The sequence below is a fragment of the Carex rostrata genome, chromosome 23, assembly GCF_964058835.1.
Source record: "Carex rostrata chromosome 23, lpCarRost1.2, whole genome shotgun sequence".
Classification (NCBI taxonomy): Eukaryota; Viridiplantae; Streptophyta; class Magnoliopsida; order Poales; family Cyperaceae; genus Carex; species Carex rostrata.
Window position 1 is genome coordinate 3333721 of NC_135940.1, and position 12474 is coordinate 3346194.

The window sequence follows — 12474 nt, forward strand, 5'->3', positions numbered from 1 at the left end:
AATTATATATATTTTTTTAAATTGTAAATATGATGTTTATTTTTATAAAATAAATTCTTTTATATTTATTCTTTTTAATTTTTCAATTATATTATTTTTTCCAATTGAAAATATTATTATATTTATTATTTTAAACTCATATTGAATCTTCTATTGTGCTCAAAATTAAATACTTATAGTCCAAAATTGCAAATATATCATATATTACTGTTATTAATAAATCTAGACGGACTTATACGGATAATTAAGTAACCTTAATTAATCCATATTTAAATAAAAGAAATCTCTCTCTCTCTCTCTCTTTTAAAACCCGGTAGAGGCTTCCGTACGTGGTCTCTCTATCTATCTCTCAGCCTCCATGTGACATTGTTTGATCAAGAAAAAAAATACAATAAGATATGACCCAGAGATTGTGATATAATACTTAATTCTCAAATAGAAAAATTGCAAAGTTACAAATTCTACATCCTATTAAAATGTGTTTATTTTATATCTATACATTCTCTATTCAACCTATATATCATTGTTAGATGAGAGAGAATAGATAAGAAAGGGACTGCCACAATTTATATAAGTGAGATGCACTTTACAACTGTTTTTATAGCACCTACTTCTTAGGTTAGATGATGATTAAAATATAATTTTAAGACAGTTAGTTTTCATGGAAAAGCTAACTGATTAAGTAATTAGGGATTAATTTGTTGTTTTACAAAGTTAAACTTGCTATTTTCAATTTTAAAGGAGAATTATATAATTAATTTTGATATTTCAAAAGTCCGTTTCTAGAGTTTTATATTTTAGAAGGGTATATACATATAATATTTTTAGTTTTGGAGGGGCTATGTAATTTTGTAGTTTTAGAAGTATAAATGTGAAACTTTTTATGTTTCCAAATATTAAATGACTATTTTAATTCAAATGATATTTATGTAAATTTGAACTTTTAGTTTGGTATAAGAAATTTCTCTAATTTTTGTCTTAGTCATGCCAATTACGTTGAATAATAGAAAAAGAAAACCAAAAAATTGTGGTCAAGAGCAAATGGAGAATATTTTAACATCAACTGAAGAATATTGACTTTGTCAGCTCTTGATAAGTAGCGTATACTCTTCTAGTAACCCAATTTTCTTAAGGTACGTAGTTTCATTGTTTCATATTTTAATTAATTAATATGATTAAAAAAATAGTGTTATATATATCACGTAAATTTCTTTTTCTTTTTTATTTCAAGTTAGACAATGTTACAGTTCTTACATGTCACCTAAAAGTTGAAACAATAAAAAATAAATCTGAATTATCAAAAGAAGAAAAAAATGAAAATAGCACATCTACTTATCCATGCTATTACCTGCATGTTACCTTATATTTTGGTAAGCACACTAGACTATCTTACCTTCCTATCTTGTCATATATTCTATATATATATATGAACCTCTTATTTGACAGATAGCATGTCAGAAAGACAAATAATGAATTACTTTTTTGCTATAATAATTAACAAGGATATTCAGATCTATCTATATATGCCAGCACTGGATCTGACACATGAATCCGGTTGCGTTGAGATTCAATTAGATCCACATGGCACAGCATAATCACGTGCCACACATGTACATGCTGTTTGGGGGTACCAGTCACCAATAATCGCGATTGATGTGAAATGTATCCAAAATGATTTATGTAGTAATTATTTCCATGGCTCCAGCAGCAATATAATGAGACCCAGACGATGGGACACACCAGACAAGCGCCACCTGTTCAATTATGACAGGTTGAAAATTTTCCTCTATTATTGCATTAGTTTATCCACTTTTATCCTTAGACATCCAATAGAATCATTCAATGGCTACTATAAATAGAGATGTGCACGCATACACATCAGTGCATATGTACATATAAGAGGAAAGAAAACTAAGAGAGGTGTAGCTAGTTTTAAGCTAAGCGAAACAACAACAAAAATATAATGGCGGGGCCAGAGAGACCGGTGATAGCGCTGTTCGGGTCATCGTTCGTGCAATACAGCTTTAGCAACGGTGGATGGGGCGCCATTCTAGCCGACGTCTATGCCCGCAAGGTCTGGTGCTCAACCACACTCACACAAACTTTTTTCTCACATGCGAACACGCACAGTTTAATTATATATATATGAGGAGGGATCCACTTACATCCTATAGATATATATTTGGTGACACCGGATTACACTCTATATTTTCAAAGTCCAAACAGTCGATCCAAACCATTCAATATGATGGATATGTTAAAATGTGCTTGCAGATCAAATTTTACATTTTTTTTTTTTACTATTTATTAAAATGGGTACAAAAATTCAATGGTCGGAATATAGAGATTTTGTTAAATACTTAATAAATAGTAAACAAATTCGAAAAAAATGTAAAGTTTGATCTGCAAGCACATTTTAATATATGCATTATGTCGAACAGTTTGGATCGAACATTTGAACTTAGAAAACTTTAAAAATTGAGAGCGTAATTCGGTATCACCAAAAAAGGTGTAATTTGATCCCTCCTCATTATTTGGTCCAAAAATGGATATTAAAGAAAACTAATTAAAGACATCATAATTTATACAAAAAGGAATGAACATACTGCTTATTGCACAATAATGGAACAGAATATAATTTACTATTAATATGAGGAGTTTAATTAATTTGTCCATAGCCTCCTTACAACAACATGCATGAACTTTTAATTGACAAGGACATCAGTTTAATAAGCACTTGTATTTAGAATTTTGAGAACATTCTTAGTTATTATTTGTAATGGGATAAAGTGGGCCTATGGTGTGATATAGTATATCTTCTTTTCAGTTGACCACATACATATCATGCTTTTGCAATATATATAGATTCAACTAGGAATTAATAAAGGAATCATTAATTTTCTTCTACATAAAAGTAATAAAACAACCAAAAGAAAGAAATAAGAAGTTCCTTTATTTGAATTTTCTTTTCCATTTGGCAGGCTGATATAGTTGTTCGAGGGTACCAGGGATGGAACTCGAGACGTGCACTTGAGGTGATCGACAAAGTTTTCCCAAAGGTAGATTATCTTTAATTAATTTCTTGTTTGTTAGTTTAATTTGCATGTGGTGATCGTAGCTAGTGAGATTTGTTACATTATTATTTGAATGCCAAATTAAAACTTGAGGTTTGTGTTCTGCATTTTGATCTTAATTAGGACGCAGCGGTGCAGCCATCTCTAGTAATAGTTTACTTTGGCGGAAACGATTCGATCGGGAAGCACCCGTCTGGCCTTGGGCCCCATGTGCCTCTTGAAGAGTATCTTGAAAACATGCGAAAAATTGCGAATCACATAAAGGTACTTTCTTTAATAAACAATTAGTATTGATTAGCATATATATTTTATGGGTGATTTAATTAGCTATGTAAAAATTTCTTGAGCTGCTTCTGATACATATATATACGCATGCAGAGTCTTTCACAAACGACGCGCTTAATTATGCTCAGTTGCCCTCCGGTTAACGAGAACATTCTTCGAAACAACAAAAGGTGCTTGAAGTACTTGATCATTCGATTAGTATAAAACTTGATCATAATTAAGTAGCTAAAAGTAATTAGTACCGTGTTTTTATTTTATTTAAATCGACAGAGGTGCACTTACCAACGTGTCAAGGACTAATGAAGTTGGCAAAAGATACTCTGATGCTTTAATCATGCTATGCAAAGAGATGAAAATCGAAGCCATCGATGCTTTCCACACGATCCAGAGGCGAGACGACTGGGAGACTGCCTGCATCATGTAATTACTAACTAAGATATGATATAATTAACAAAATCCATTAATTGAAATTGAATTATCATAAAATTGTAACAGTACTTGTACGTACAGGAGCGATGGAATACATTTGACGGAGGAAGCAAGCAAATTGTTGGCAGGGGATATATTTAAGGTGATTAAAAACGCAAAATGGGAACCTTCTCTGCACTGGAAATCCCTCCCGACGGAGTTTGCAGAGCCCTCTGATTACTACGTCGTGGCTCCTGACGGTAAATCCACCATCAACCAGTCCGACTGGACCTATCACCGTAAAATTCGATGGGACTAGCTTTAACAGCTCCCCTGGATATATATATATTGAACAACACCTCCCTCCACTATTGTTTTTCATGCATGGGCATGGCAGTTGTTTGCATGCGTTCACTGGTACCATTTGTACCATATGTATATATATATCTATATCCTCCTGTCTGCTTGATTATCTTTGCATTGCTGATTATGGTAATGTTTATGATTTTTACTGCTTGTAATTTTTTATTTATGTGGAGGAGTTTAGAATCATATAAATTGTGATTCTCTGTAATGTAAATGTATATTTGCCCCATGGCATTTAAAGGAGGTAGAACCTGCATAATAATAATGGAGACAAGGGACGAAAATGAAAAACGGTGATGAATTATGAAGCAATTATTTGGGAGTTTGAAATAATAAAAAAAAAAAGTGAGGCAGTTCATGTCATTCTATCCTGTCATAGATGATGGTGAGAAAAAAAGATCTGATTAAGTTCATTTTTTTTTAATATTTTCTTTGTGTGTTGATTTTATCCATTTGTGTCTCCATCTTTACTTCTATGCTTTCCACAGTTTCCATTTTTCTAGTGTTGAGTATGGATCTGGAGCACTCATTAAAAAAAAAAAAAAACTATGTATATTGAGCATTAATGAAGTTGCAATTTATAACTTTTTTTATAACAACTTCATTAATTTTGACATGGCAATTTCATTGTCTTATTGTCATTATTATACGCCATACATGCTTGGAAAATGCCAAGGTTTTAATGTTTTTACTCTTATTTTCTTGGCCTGAATTTTTATTTAGTTAGTAATTACACTGGTCTTTCCGACATTTTTATTTTTACTCATTTTTTAAATATTTTATTAAAAGACCTTATTATCTGGAGATGGACAAACACTGGCCTCTTTACAGTTCATTCCCTTTATAATTGGCTAGAGTATGGTGGTATGCACAATACACAATACACAATACACCACAATTTGGAAGGCAAAAATCCCATTAAAAATAAAAGTTTTCTTATAGCTGTTAAGACATGACAAATTATTGACCAAAGCCAATTTAAATCAGAGAGGTTGGACTGGTAACCCTAACTGCCCCTTTTTTGGTGCATATGAAACAGCTGATCACTTGTTCGTTAATTGTCATTTTACCATTCAAATCTGGCACTACTGTTGATGAATTATGGACTCTAGATGCTTGTATACCCTTAAAAGACAGACTTTTAGTTGAATTAATCCGTGCAGCCACCCTTTGGACTATCTGGTTATCTAGAAATAAACTATGTTTTAAGAATTGTGTCATTCCTTCTCTAGTTAGTGTAGGTTCTTCTATTATTTCTCTTGCTTCTTTTTGGCGCAAAATTAGAAATGATGAGACTTATCTTAAACTAACTCTTATTCTTCCTATGGACACTTACCCACTGACTCAGGTAAGTCATTTGACAATAGTGTCAGATTCAAATATCCAAAGAGGTATTCCTAGATTTCGAGGAAGAACATGGATCCGCAAGGATAGACCTAACAAGCTACCTGAGAGACAGGGTTGACTCAAGCATGGATGAATCTTCTATTCCTAGCTTCCCCAATCAAGACTATGTGTCTTGCTCTACAGACTCCAGTTGTGAAAATTTCTAGCTCTCAGTGTACTAGTCTTTAAGTGATCATTTTGGTCTTATGAACTCCCTATGTCATTAGTGCTTTTGTATCTAGCATATTAGCCTTTATATGTCTGTTAAACTTTTGGACAATGGTGCTGTTTAAGCATTGGAACCTGTAGGAAACTTACATGAACTATTATTGTTTCAATATGAAACAGGTAGGTATCCCACTTGTATATAAAAAAAAACATATATTTTATTAAAAATAACCATGTTTTAGGATTTATTTTTTTAAATACTCAAACCGCAGAAAAAATCTGCGGTTTGGGCTTTCTTTTCTTTTTTTGTCTTTTTTAACTAACCCAAGCTGCAGATTTTTTCTACGGCTTGGAATGTTTTTTTTTTATAAATTCATTTTTTTATAATATATGTATATGTATATATGTATATATAATATGTGTATATGTATAGAGTTGGGCTATGGTGTATTGCAATGTATAACATCTTTTGTACATTGGACTATAAATCACCGGATTCAAAGTACAAATAACCGATCCAAACCGTTAATCTTGTTCTTCATATTAATATGTATTTGGAGGCCAAATTTTACATTTTTTTAAAAAAATTTACTATTTTTTTAGATTTATTCAAAATCGCTGTTTTTTTATGGTCCAGATTTGTCTGAAAACATCGATTTTCAATAAATCTAAAAAAATAGTAAAAAAATTTCAAAAAATGTAAAATTTGGTCTCGAAACACATATTAATATGGAGAACAAGATGAACGGTTTGGATCGGTCATTTGAACTTTGAATCCGGTGATTTATAGTCCAATGTACAAAAGAGTCTATACATTGCAATGCACCATAGCCCATCTCTATATGTATATATGTATATGTAATATATGTATATGGAGTACGGCTAACGCGCTTCCTCTAGCATATGGGTCAAAATGCTTCCGGTGGAAATTTGAAATTTAAAAATCCAAAAAGTCGATCTGAACCGTTCATCTTCTTCTCCATATTAATATCTGCTTGGAGACCAAATTTTACATTTTTCTGAAATTTTTTACTATTTATTAAGCCACTTTGAAAATCGCTGATCCAATGGTTTTACTGTTTTGTTAAGCCACCGTTGGATCAGCGATTTTCAAAGTGGCTTAATAAATAGTAAAAAATTTCAGAAAAATGTAAAATTTGGTCTCCAAGTAGATATTAATATGGAGAAGAAGATGAACGGTTCAGATCGACTTTTTGGATTTTGAAATTTCAAATTTCCACCGGAAGCATTTCGACCCATATGCTAGAGGAAGCGCGTTAGCCGTACTCTATGTATATGTATATATAATTTATGTATATATAATATATGTATATATAATATATGTATATACATATATGTAAAAAAGCAAGTTACCAAACAAATGAGTTTATAAAAAAAAACTATTTTTTTGAATCACAGATCTTATATTATATATACATATACATATACATATACATATACATATACATATATATACATAGAGGAGGGTTAAAATGCACCCTCCTTTTTGTGCTCCTAACGTGCACCCTCCCCTCATATCTTCATTTTCAAAGTTCAAATAGTCAATTCGAACCTTTCAACGTGTTCTTTATATTAAAATGTGCTTAGAGACCAAATTTTACATTTTTTGGAAAAATTTTACTATTTTTTTCAGAATTTTTGAAAATCATGACTTTGCTGAATTTTTTATTATTGTTCAATCAAAAATTCTGAAAAAATAGTAAAAAAAATTCTAAAAAAAATGTAAAATTTGGTCTTCAAGCACATTTTAATATGAAGAATACGCTGAAAGGTTCAAATCAACTATTTAAATTTTGAAAATGAAAATATGAGGGGAGGATGCACGTTAGGAGCACAAAAAGAGAGTGCATTTTAACCCTTCTCATATACATATATTATAAACAAATGAGTTTATAAAAATAAAAATAAAAACACCCCAAGCTGCAGAATTATTAAAAAAGCAAAAAAAAAAAAAAAAAAAAAGAAGAAGAAGCCCAAACCATAGATTTTTTCAGCAGTTTGAGTATTTAAAAAAAAAATTAAAACATAGTTATTTTTAATAAAATATTTTTAAAAATAGGTAAAAATAAATTGGCTTTTAAAATTCCCGTAATCAATTTAAATATTAAATCCTCATGCGATTGTGTAAAACGTATATCTTACTTTCTATCCACATCTAATATTATGGACAAATAATTTCACATCTTCGAATAAAAAAATGTCTATTTTGAAAACAATATTTCTAAATTTTCTACTGACTAAATAAATTACAATAAGAAAAATCGGCCGGACATTTCGAACAGTACTGTCTGGCTTATAGTGCATTAATAGGGATGTAAAAGTCAGCACCATGATCGGATACGTCACAGCACAGTACAGTTTTGTCACAACGCATGTAGCTTTTACATGTCGTGACCATCTTTTGAAAAACTGGCACAACAATGCACACGAACTAGTATGGTCACGGCACAACATGTCAAGTGATCACACGAGTTATTTGTGATTATGTGTGATAAGGACCATTAGATCATTATCGAATGGCAAATTTTGAATAAACTAACTTAAATTACAAAAAAAAAGTACTTAAATGTGATCAATCATGACAAATATAACCAATGACATTTGAAGACGACACATATGCATAGCGTGATTAACGTTTCATGACCTTTCCTCAAAATTTGGTCAAGGGACAACACGACACATAAAAATCTAACTTGATTATGACACGACATGGCACCCAAGTCACAGAGTGACTAGTCATGACACAACACTTATATACATTACTATGCATTAATGGGGGCATAATAGTTCTGATTGTAGGATTTAGGGCTTTATGAAGCACTAAAATGAAATCTACTGCACATGATTGTATAATATCAGAGAAAATAGAGAAAATTTGTAGAGTGAGTCTATGGTACTATGCATATTACGATTTGTTACCGTGCTACGGCTCTATATTCGAGTTTTCAAACCCTAACGGTCGATCCGAACCGTTCATCTTGTTCTCCATATTAATATGTGTTTGGAGACCAAATTTTACATTTTTTGAAAATTTTTTACTATATTTTTAGATTTATTGAAAATCACTGTTTTTGGATGGTCCAGAATTTTCAGATCAAGAGATTTTCTAAATATCTAAAAAAATAGTAAAAAAATTTCAAAAAAATGTAAAATTTGGTCTCCAAACACATATTAATATGGAGAACAAGATGAACGGTTCGGATCGACCGTTAGGATTTGAAAACTCGAATATAGAGCCGTAGCACGGTAACAACCCATGATATGCATAGTACCATAGACTCACTCAAATTGATTTTGTATTTCCAAGAGATGATGTTTTCCAATAGAAATTTGTACAAAATTAGAAATGCCTCAGTTTTATACTCATCATTTGATATTAGTCAAGAGAAGATAGGTCATTCCTGTAAATAAATGTTACAACAATATTTTCTGTACTACTGTTTGGCAATATTGAATTATCAAAATTGAATTCCAATCATTTGATTTGAAGTTTCTATGCTTGAAAGTGCTCCTTCACAAACCAGTCAATACTCAGTTGCCTGAATCACTGAAAATCTCAACTCTGTCATCGAATGCACTGTTTTCTTTACAGGGGTTTGCAAAGATTTAAAGAGTGAGGCTGTGGTACTATGCATAGCGCAGATTGGTTCGTACTATAAATCAATATCTTCATTTTCAAAGTTCAAATAGTCAATTTGAACCGTTCAACATGATCTCCATATGAAAAAAGTACTTGCAGACTAAATTTTACATTTTTTGAAATTTTTTCACTATTTTTTAAGGTAGAAAGAAAATTACTACTTTTGAATGGTCTAGAATTTTTAGATCAACTAATTTTTTACCTATCTAAAAAGTAAAAAGTAATTAAAAATGTAAAATTTGATCTACAAGAACATTTTCATATGGATGTCATCTGCAATGGTTCAAATAGACTGTTTGGGCTTTAAAACGGAGATATTCATCCATATTACGGACCAATCCGCACTATGCATAATACCATAGCCTCACTCAAGATTTAATGTTACTACTCGGTTAATTGAACAGCTCCAATAGAAGGGATCTTTTCCCTTAACTTTTGTGTTACAGCAACTCTTACTGTCATTACTCCAGCGGCCGGGCCAGTGATTCGAACTTGAACCACATAACCATTGATCTGAACTAGCTCTAACGTACCTCCTCCTGTACCAGAAAGATACGGTCTGATTTCATCCAAAACCTGAAAAAATTAAAACAGGGAACTGCATGATTTTTTTTTAACAAATTAACAAAGCACAATAAACCATTTGTAGCTAACATTTAAGGTTATGTCGTCCTAGTTTAACCATATTGTATTGGTACCCGGTGACTGTAATATTTGGATCCCCTAAACTCATAGTTTGAGTTTGAATCCAAACCATACGATCAGAATCTGCACAAATATTAAATAGACTCGTAAATTCTAACTTGGACCGAATTAGCCAAGATTCTGATCGGACGGTCCGGATTCAAACTAAAACTTTGAGTTACTTTAGAGGATCTGGACCCATGACTATATGCGTATCCTCCAGTGTCCATTTATTTGTCCACCTTTTGACGTGTTTTCTCGTCTTAATCGTGCAATTAGAAATTGGGTAACTGAGATTTTAACTTGACCTTCACTAGTTTTAACTCTCTTTAAAGAGTTGTATAAACAGAATTCGCATCCTGAGATATCTCAAACTTTGAGTTGATATGTGGAAAAACTGAATTTTTCAAATACTTTCTGCACGAATCTCAAAGCACAATAATACTGGTCCCTGTATTCCGAATAGAGTTGGCATGTCTCTGGATAAATTGAAAATTTGAGATATCTCAGAGGATACAGACTCTTATAAACACGATTTAACTCACATTTGAAGCTTAATTGAATACAACTCAATGGGGCTTAGTTGTCATGAGGCCAAATTTGGATAATTAGTCAACTGTTCAGAAAGTAACCAACACAGTACTGTTTCTTACTGGTAAAACAATATTTTTATTTCCCTTCCAATCCAACAACAATTCGCATGCCCTAAGATATCCTCAAATTTTGACTTGATCAGTACAAAATCTGAATCATACAGCACAAATCTTAAAGCAACCCATGTCATATAGACACTGCCCCGTGCATCTATATAGGCACCAAAAATACTTTTTGGCCCGGTTTGACATCAGCTGAAAAGTTGAATACGGACCCAGTTTATGGTAGCATTTAGAGATTACTGGTACCAAATTTGATGTAAAAGATACTGAACCTACTGGTATTGCTATCAACTTTAACTATAATTTGGAAAATTAAATTGGTTAAGAACTAGTCCAAATAATATTTTCTTGGATTTTGACCTCCCAATTGCATGTGCAAACACTACTACCATTGTCAGGATTTATGGGAATTCACATCCCGTAAGATATCTCAAATTTTAAGTTGATCTGTACAAAATCTAAACTGTTCAGCATGAATCATAAAGCAACCCATTTTATATTAAATACTGCCTCATGCATCTAAATCGGCACCAAAAATACTTTTTGGCCCAATTATTCTAAGTTTCTAAGTTCTAACCTTGTCAACATTTTCGGCATTGAGATCAAGCCCGGTTTCAGTATCTGCAATCTGCTCTACCGCCTCGATCTCCGGAATCTTATCCCGGAGCCGTGTCTCTATGCCCATCTTGAGCGTCATAGTGGAACTGGGGCACGACCCGCATGCCCCTTGCAATTTTAACACCACCACTAACCCATCTATTTCGTGCAATGCTACATTGCCTCCATCGGCCATCAGACTCGGCCGCACCTCATCTAACACTGTCTCTACATTCTCCTCGGTTAACGGAAGAACCCGCAATTCCCATGCTGCACTAATTAATTATTTCACCGGAGAATTAATTGGTATGGCAATAATGGCACCAGATTATTCAATTATAGTTTGCCATTCTTTTGACTTGAATCAACTGAATCAAGACAATCAGGTTTATAGAAAGGGGGGATTTCATGTATACCCCTAAAAACCTTGAAATTACGTATTTCCCCTCTACAATTCGTAATATCATATTTACCCTTCTAAATTTAAAAACTCACAAATTTACCCAATTAATTGCCTATTTTATTTTATACATTTAGAATTAGTTTTACAAGAAAATGCAATAAATTGTCTAAATTTGTGAGTTTTTGAAATTTAGAACAGTAAATTGAGTAAATTTGTAAGTTGGTATTACCTCTTTTTCTTCTTCTCGAGGGAATTGGTGACAGTATGATGTCAGTAAACCCTGTAGAAGCTCTGAGATGAGATTTCATACAGGGTTTGGAAACTCGACACATCCCTAGTCGGATACGCGACCCAGCTAGACCGGAATATACCGGTGACGAACCGGTACTGATCCAATTTACTCGCCCTTGTATGTTATTTCTGGAAATTAGGTCTTCTGACAAGATTCTCACTGTATCAGACATGAGGCGAGGCGAGGCGAGGCGAACTGAGAGCGAAGTCAGAATTGGAAAGAGAAGAGATTCGAAATGAGAAGTGCAGAGGTGCCTATGGAGAAGATAGGGGTAAAGATTTTAATAGAGTAGTTTTAGCTTCATGCAGCGCACAGACTATATATCAAAACGGCGTTGCATATGGTTTTGCGCTGCATGAAGCTAAAATTACTCTGTTAAAATAATTTCCCGAAGATAGCGTAGCCGTAGATAACTTTGCTGGATGTCTGGATCTAATGTAACTCTTATTAAATTTTATATTAATATGTGTTTGGATGTCTCGATCCGAAGATAG

At 32.6% G+C, this 12474-nt stretch overlaps 2 protein-coding genes across 2 annotated transcripts; one reads left to right on the top strand and one right to left on the bottom strand.

The window, feature by feature from the left end:
* The first annotated feature begins 1788 nt into the window (after positions 1-1788).
* Positions 1789-4094, top strand: LOC144574858 (GDSL esterase/lipase WDL1-like). The gene is made up of 6 exons (XM_078324940.1): positions 1789-2074; positions 2982-3059; positions 3198-3338; positions 3453-3529; positions 3630-3779; positions 3870-4094. Exons 1-6 carry the CDS (start codon positions 1964-1966, stop codon positions 4084-4086), a joined length of 774 nt encoding a protein of 257 aa, XP_078181066.1. The 5' UTR covers positions 1789-1963; the 3' UTR covers positions 4087-4094.
* Positions 4095-9043: 4949 nt separating this feature from the next.
* Positions 9044-12232, bottom strand: LOC144574939 (nifU-like protein 3, chloroplastic). Its single transcript, XM_078325043.1, has 3 exons — positions 11918-12232; positions 11266-11555; positions 9044-9924 (listed from the first exon to the last, which is right to left on the bottom strand). The coding sequence occupies exons 1-3, from the start codon at positions 12150-12152 to the stop codon at positions 9733-9735; spliced, it is 717 nt and encodes a 238-aa protein (XP_078181169.1). The 5' UTR covers positions 12153-12232; the 3' UTR covers positions 9044-9732.
* Positions 12233-12474: the final 242 nt, after the last annotated feature.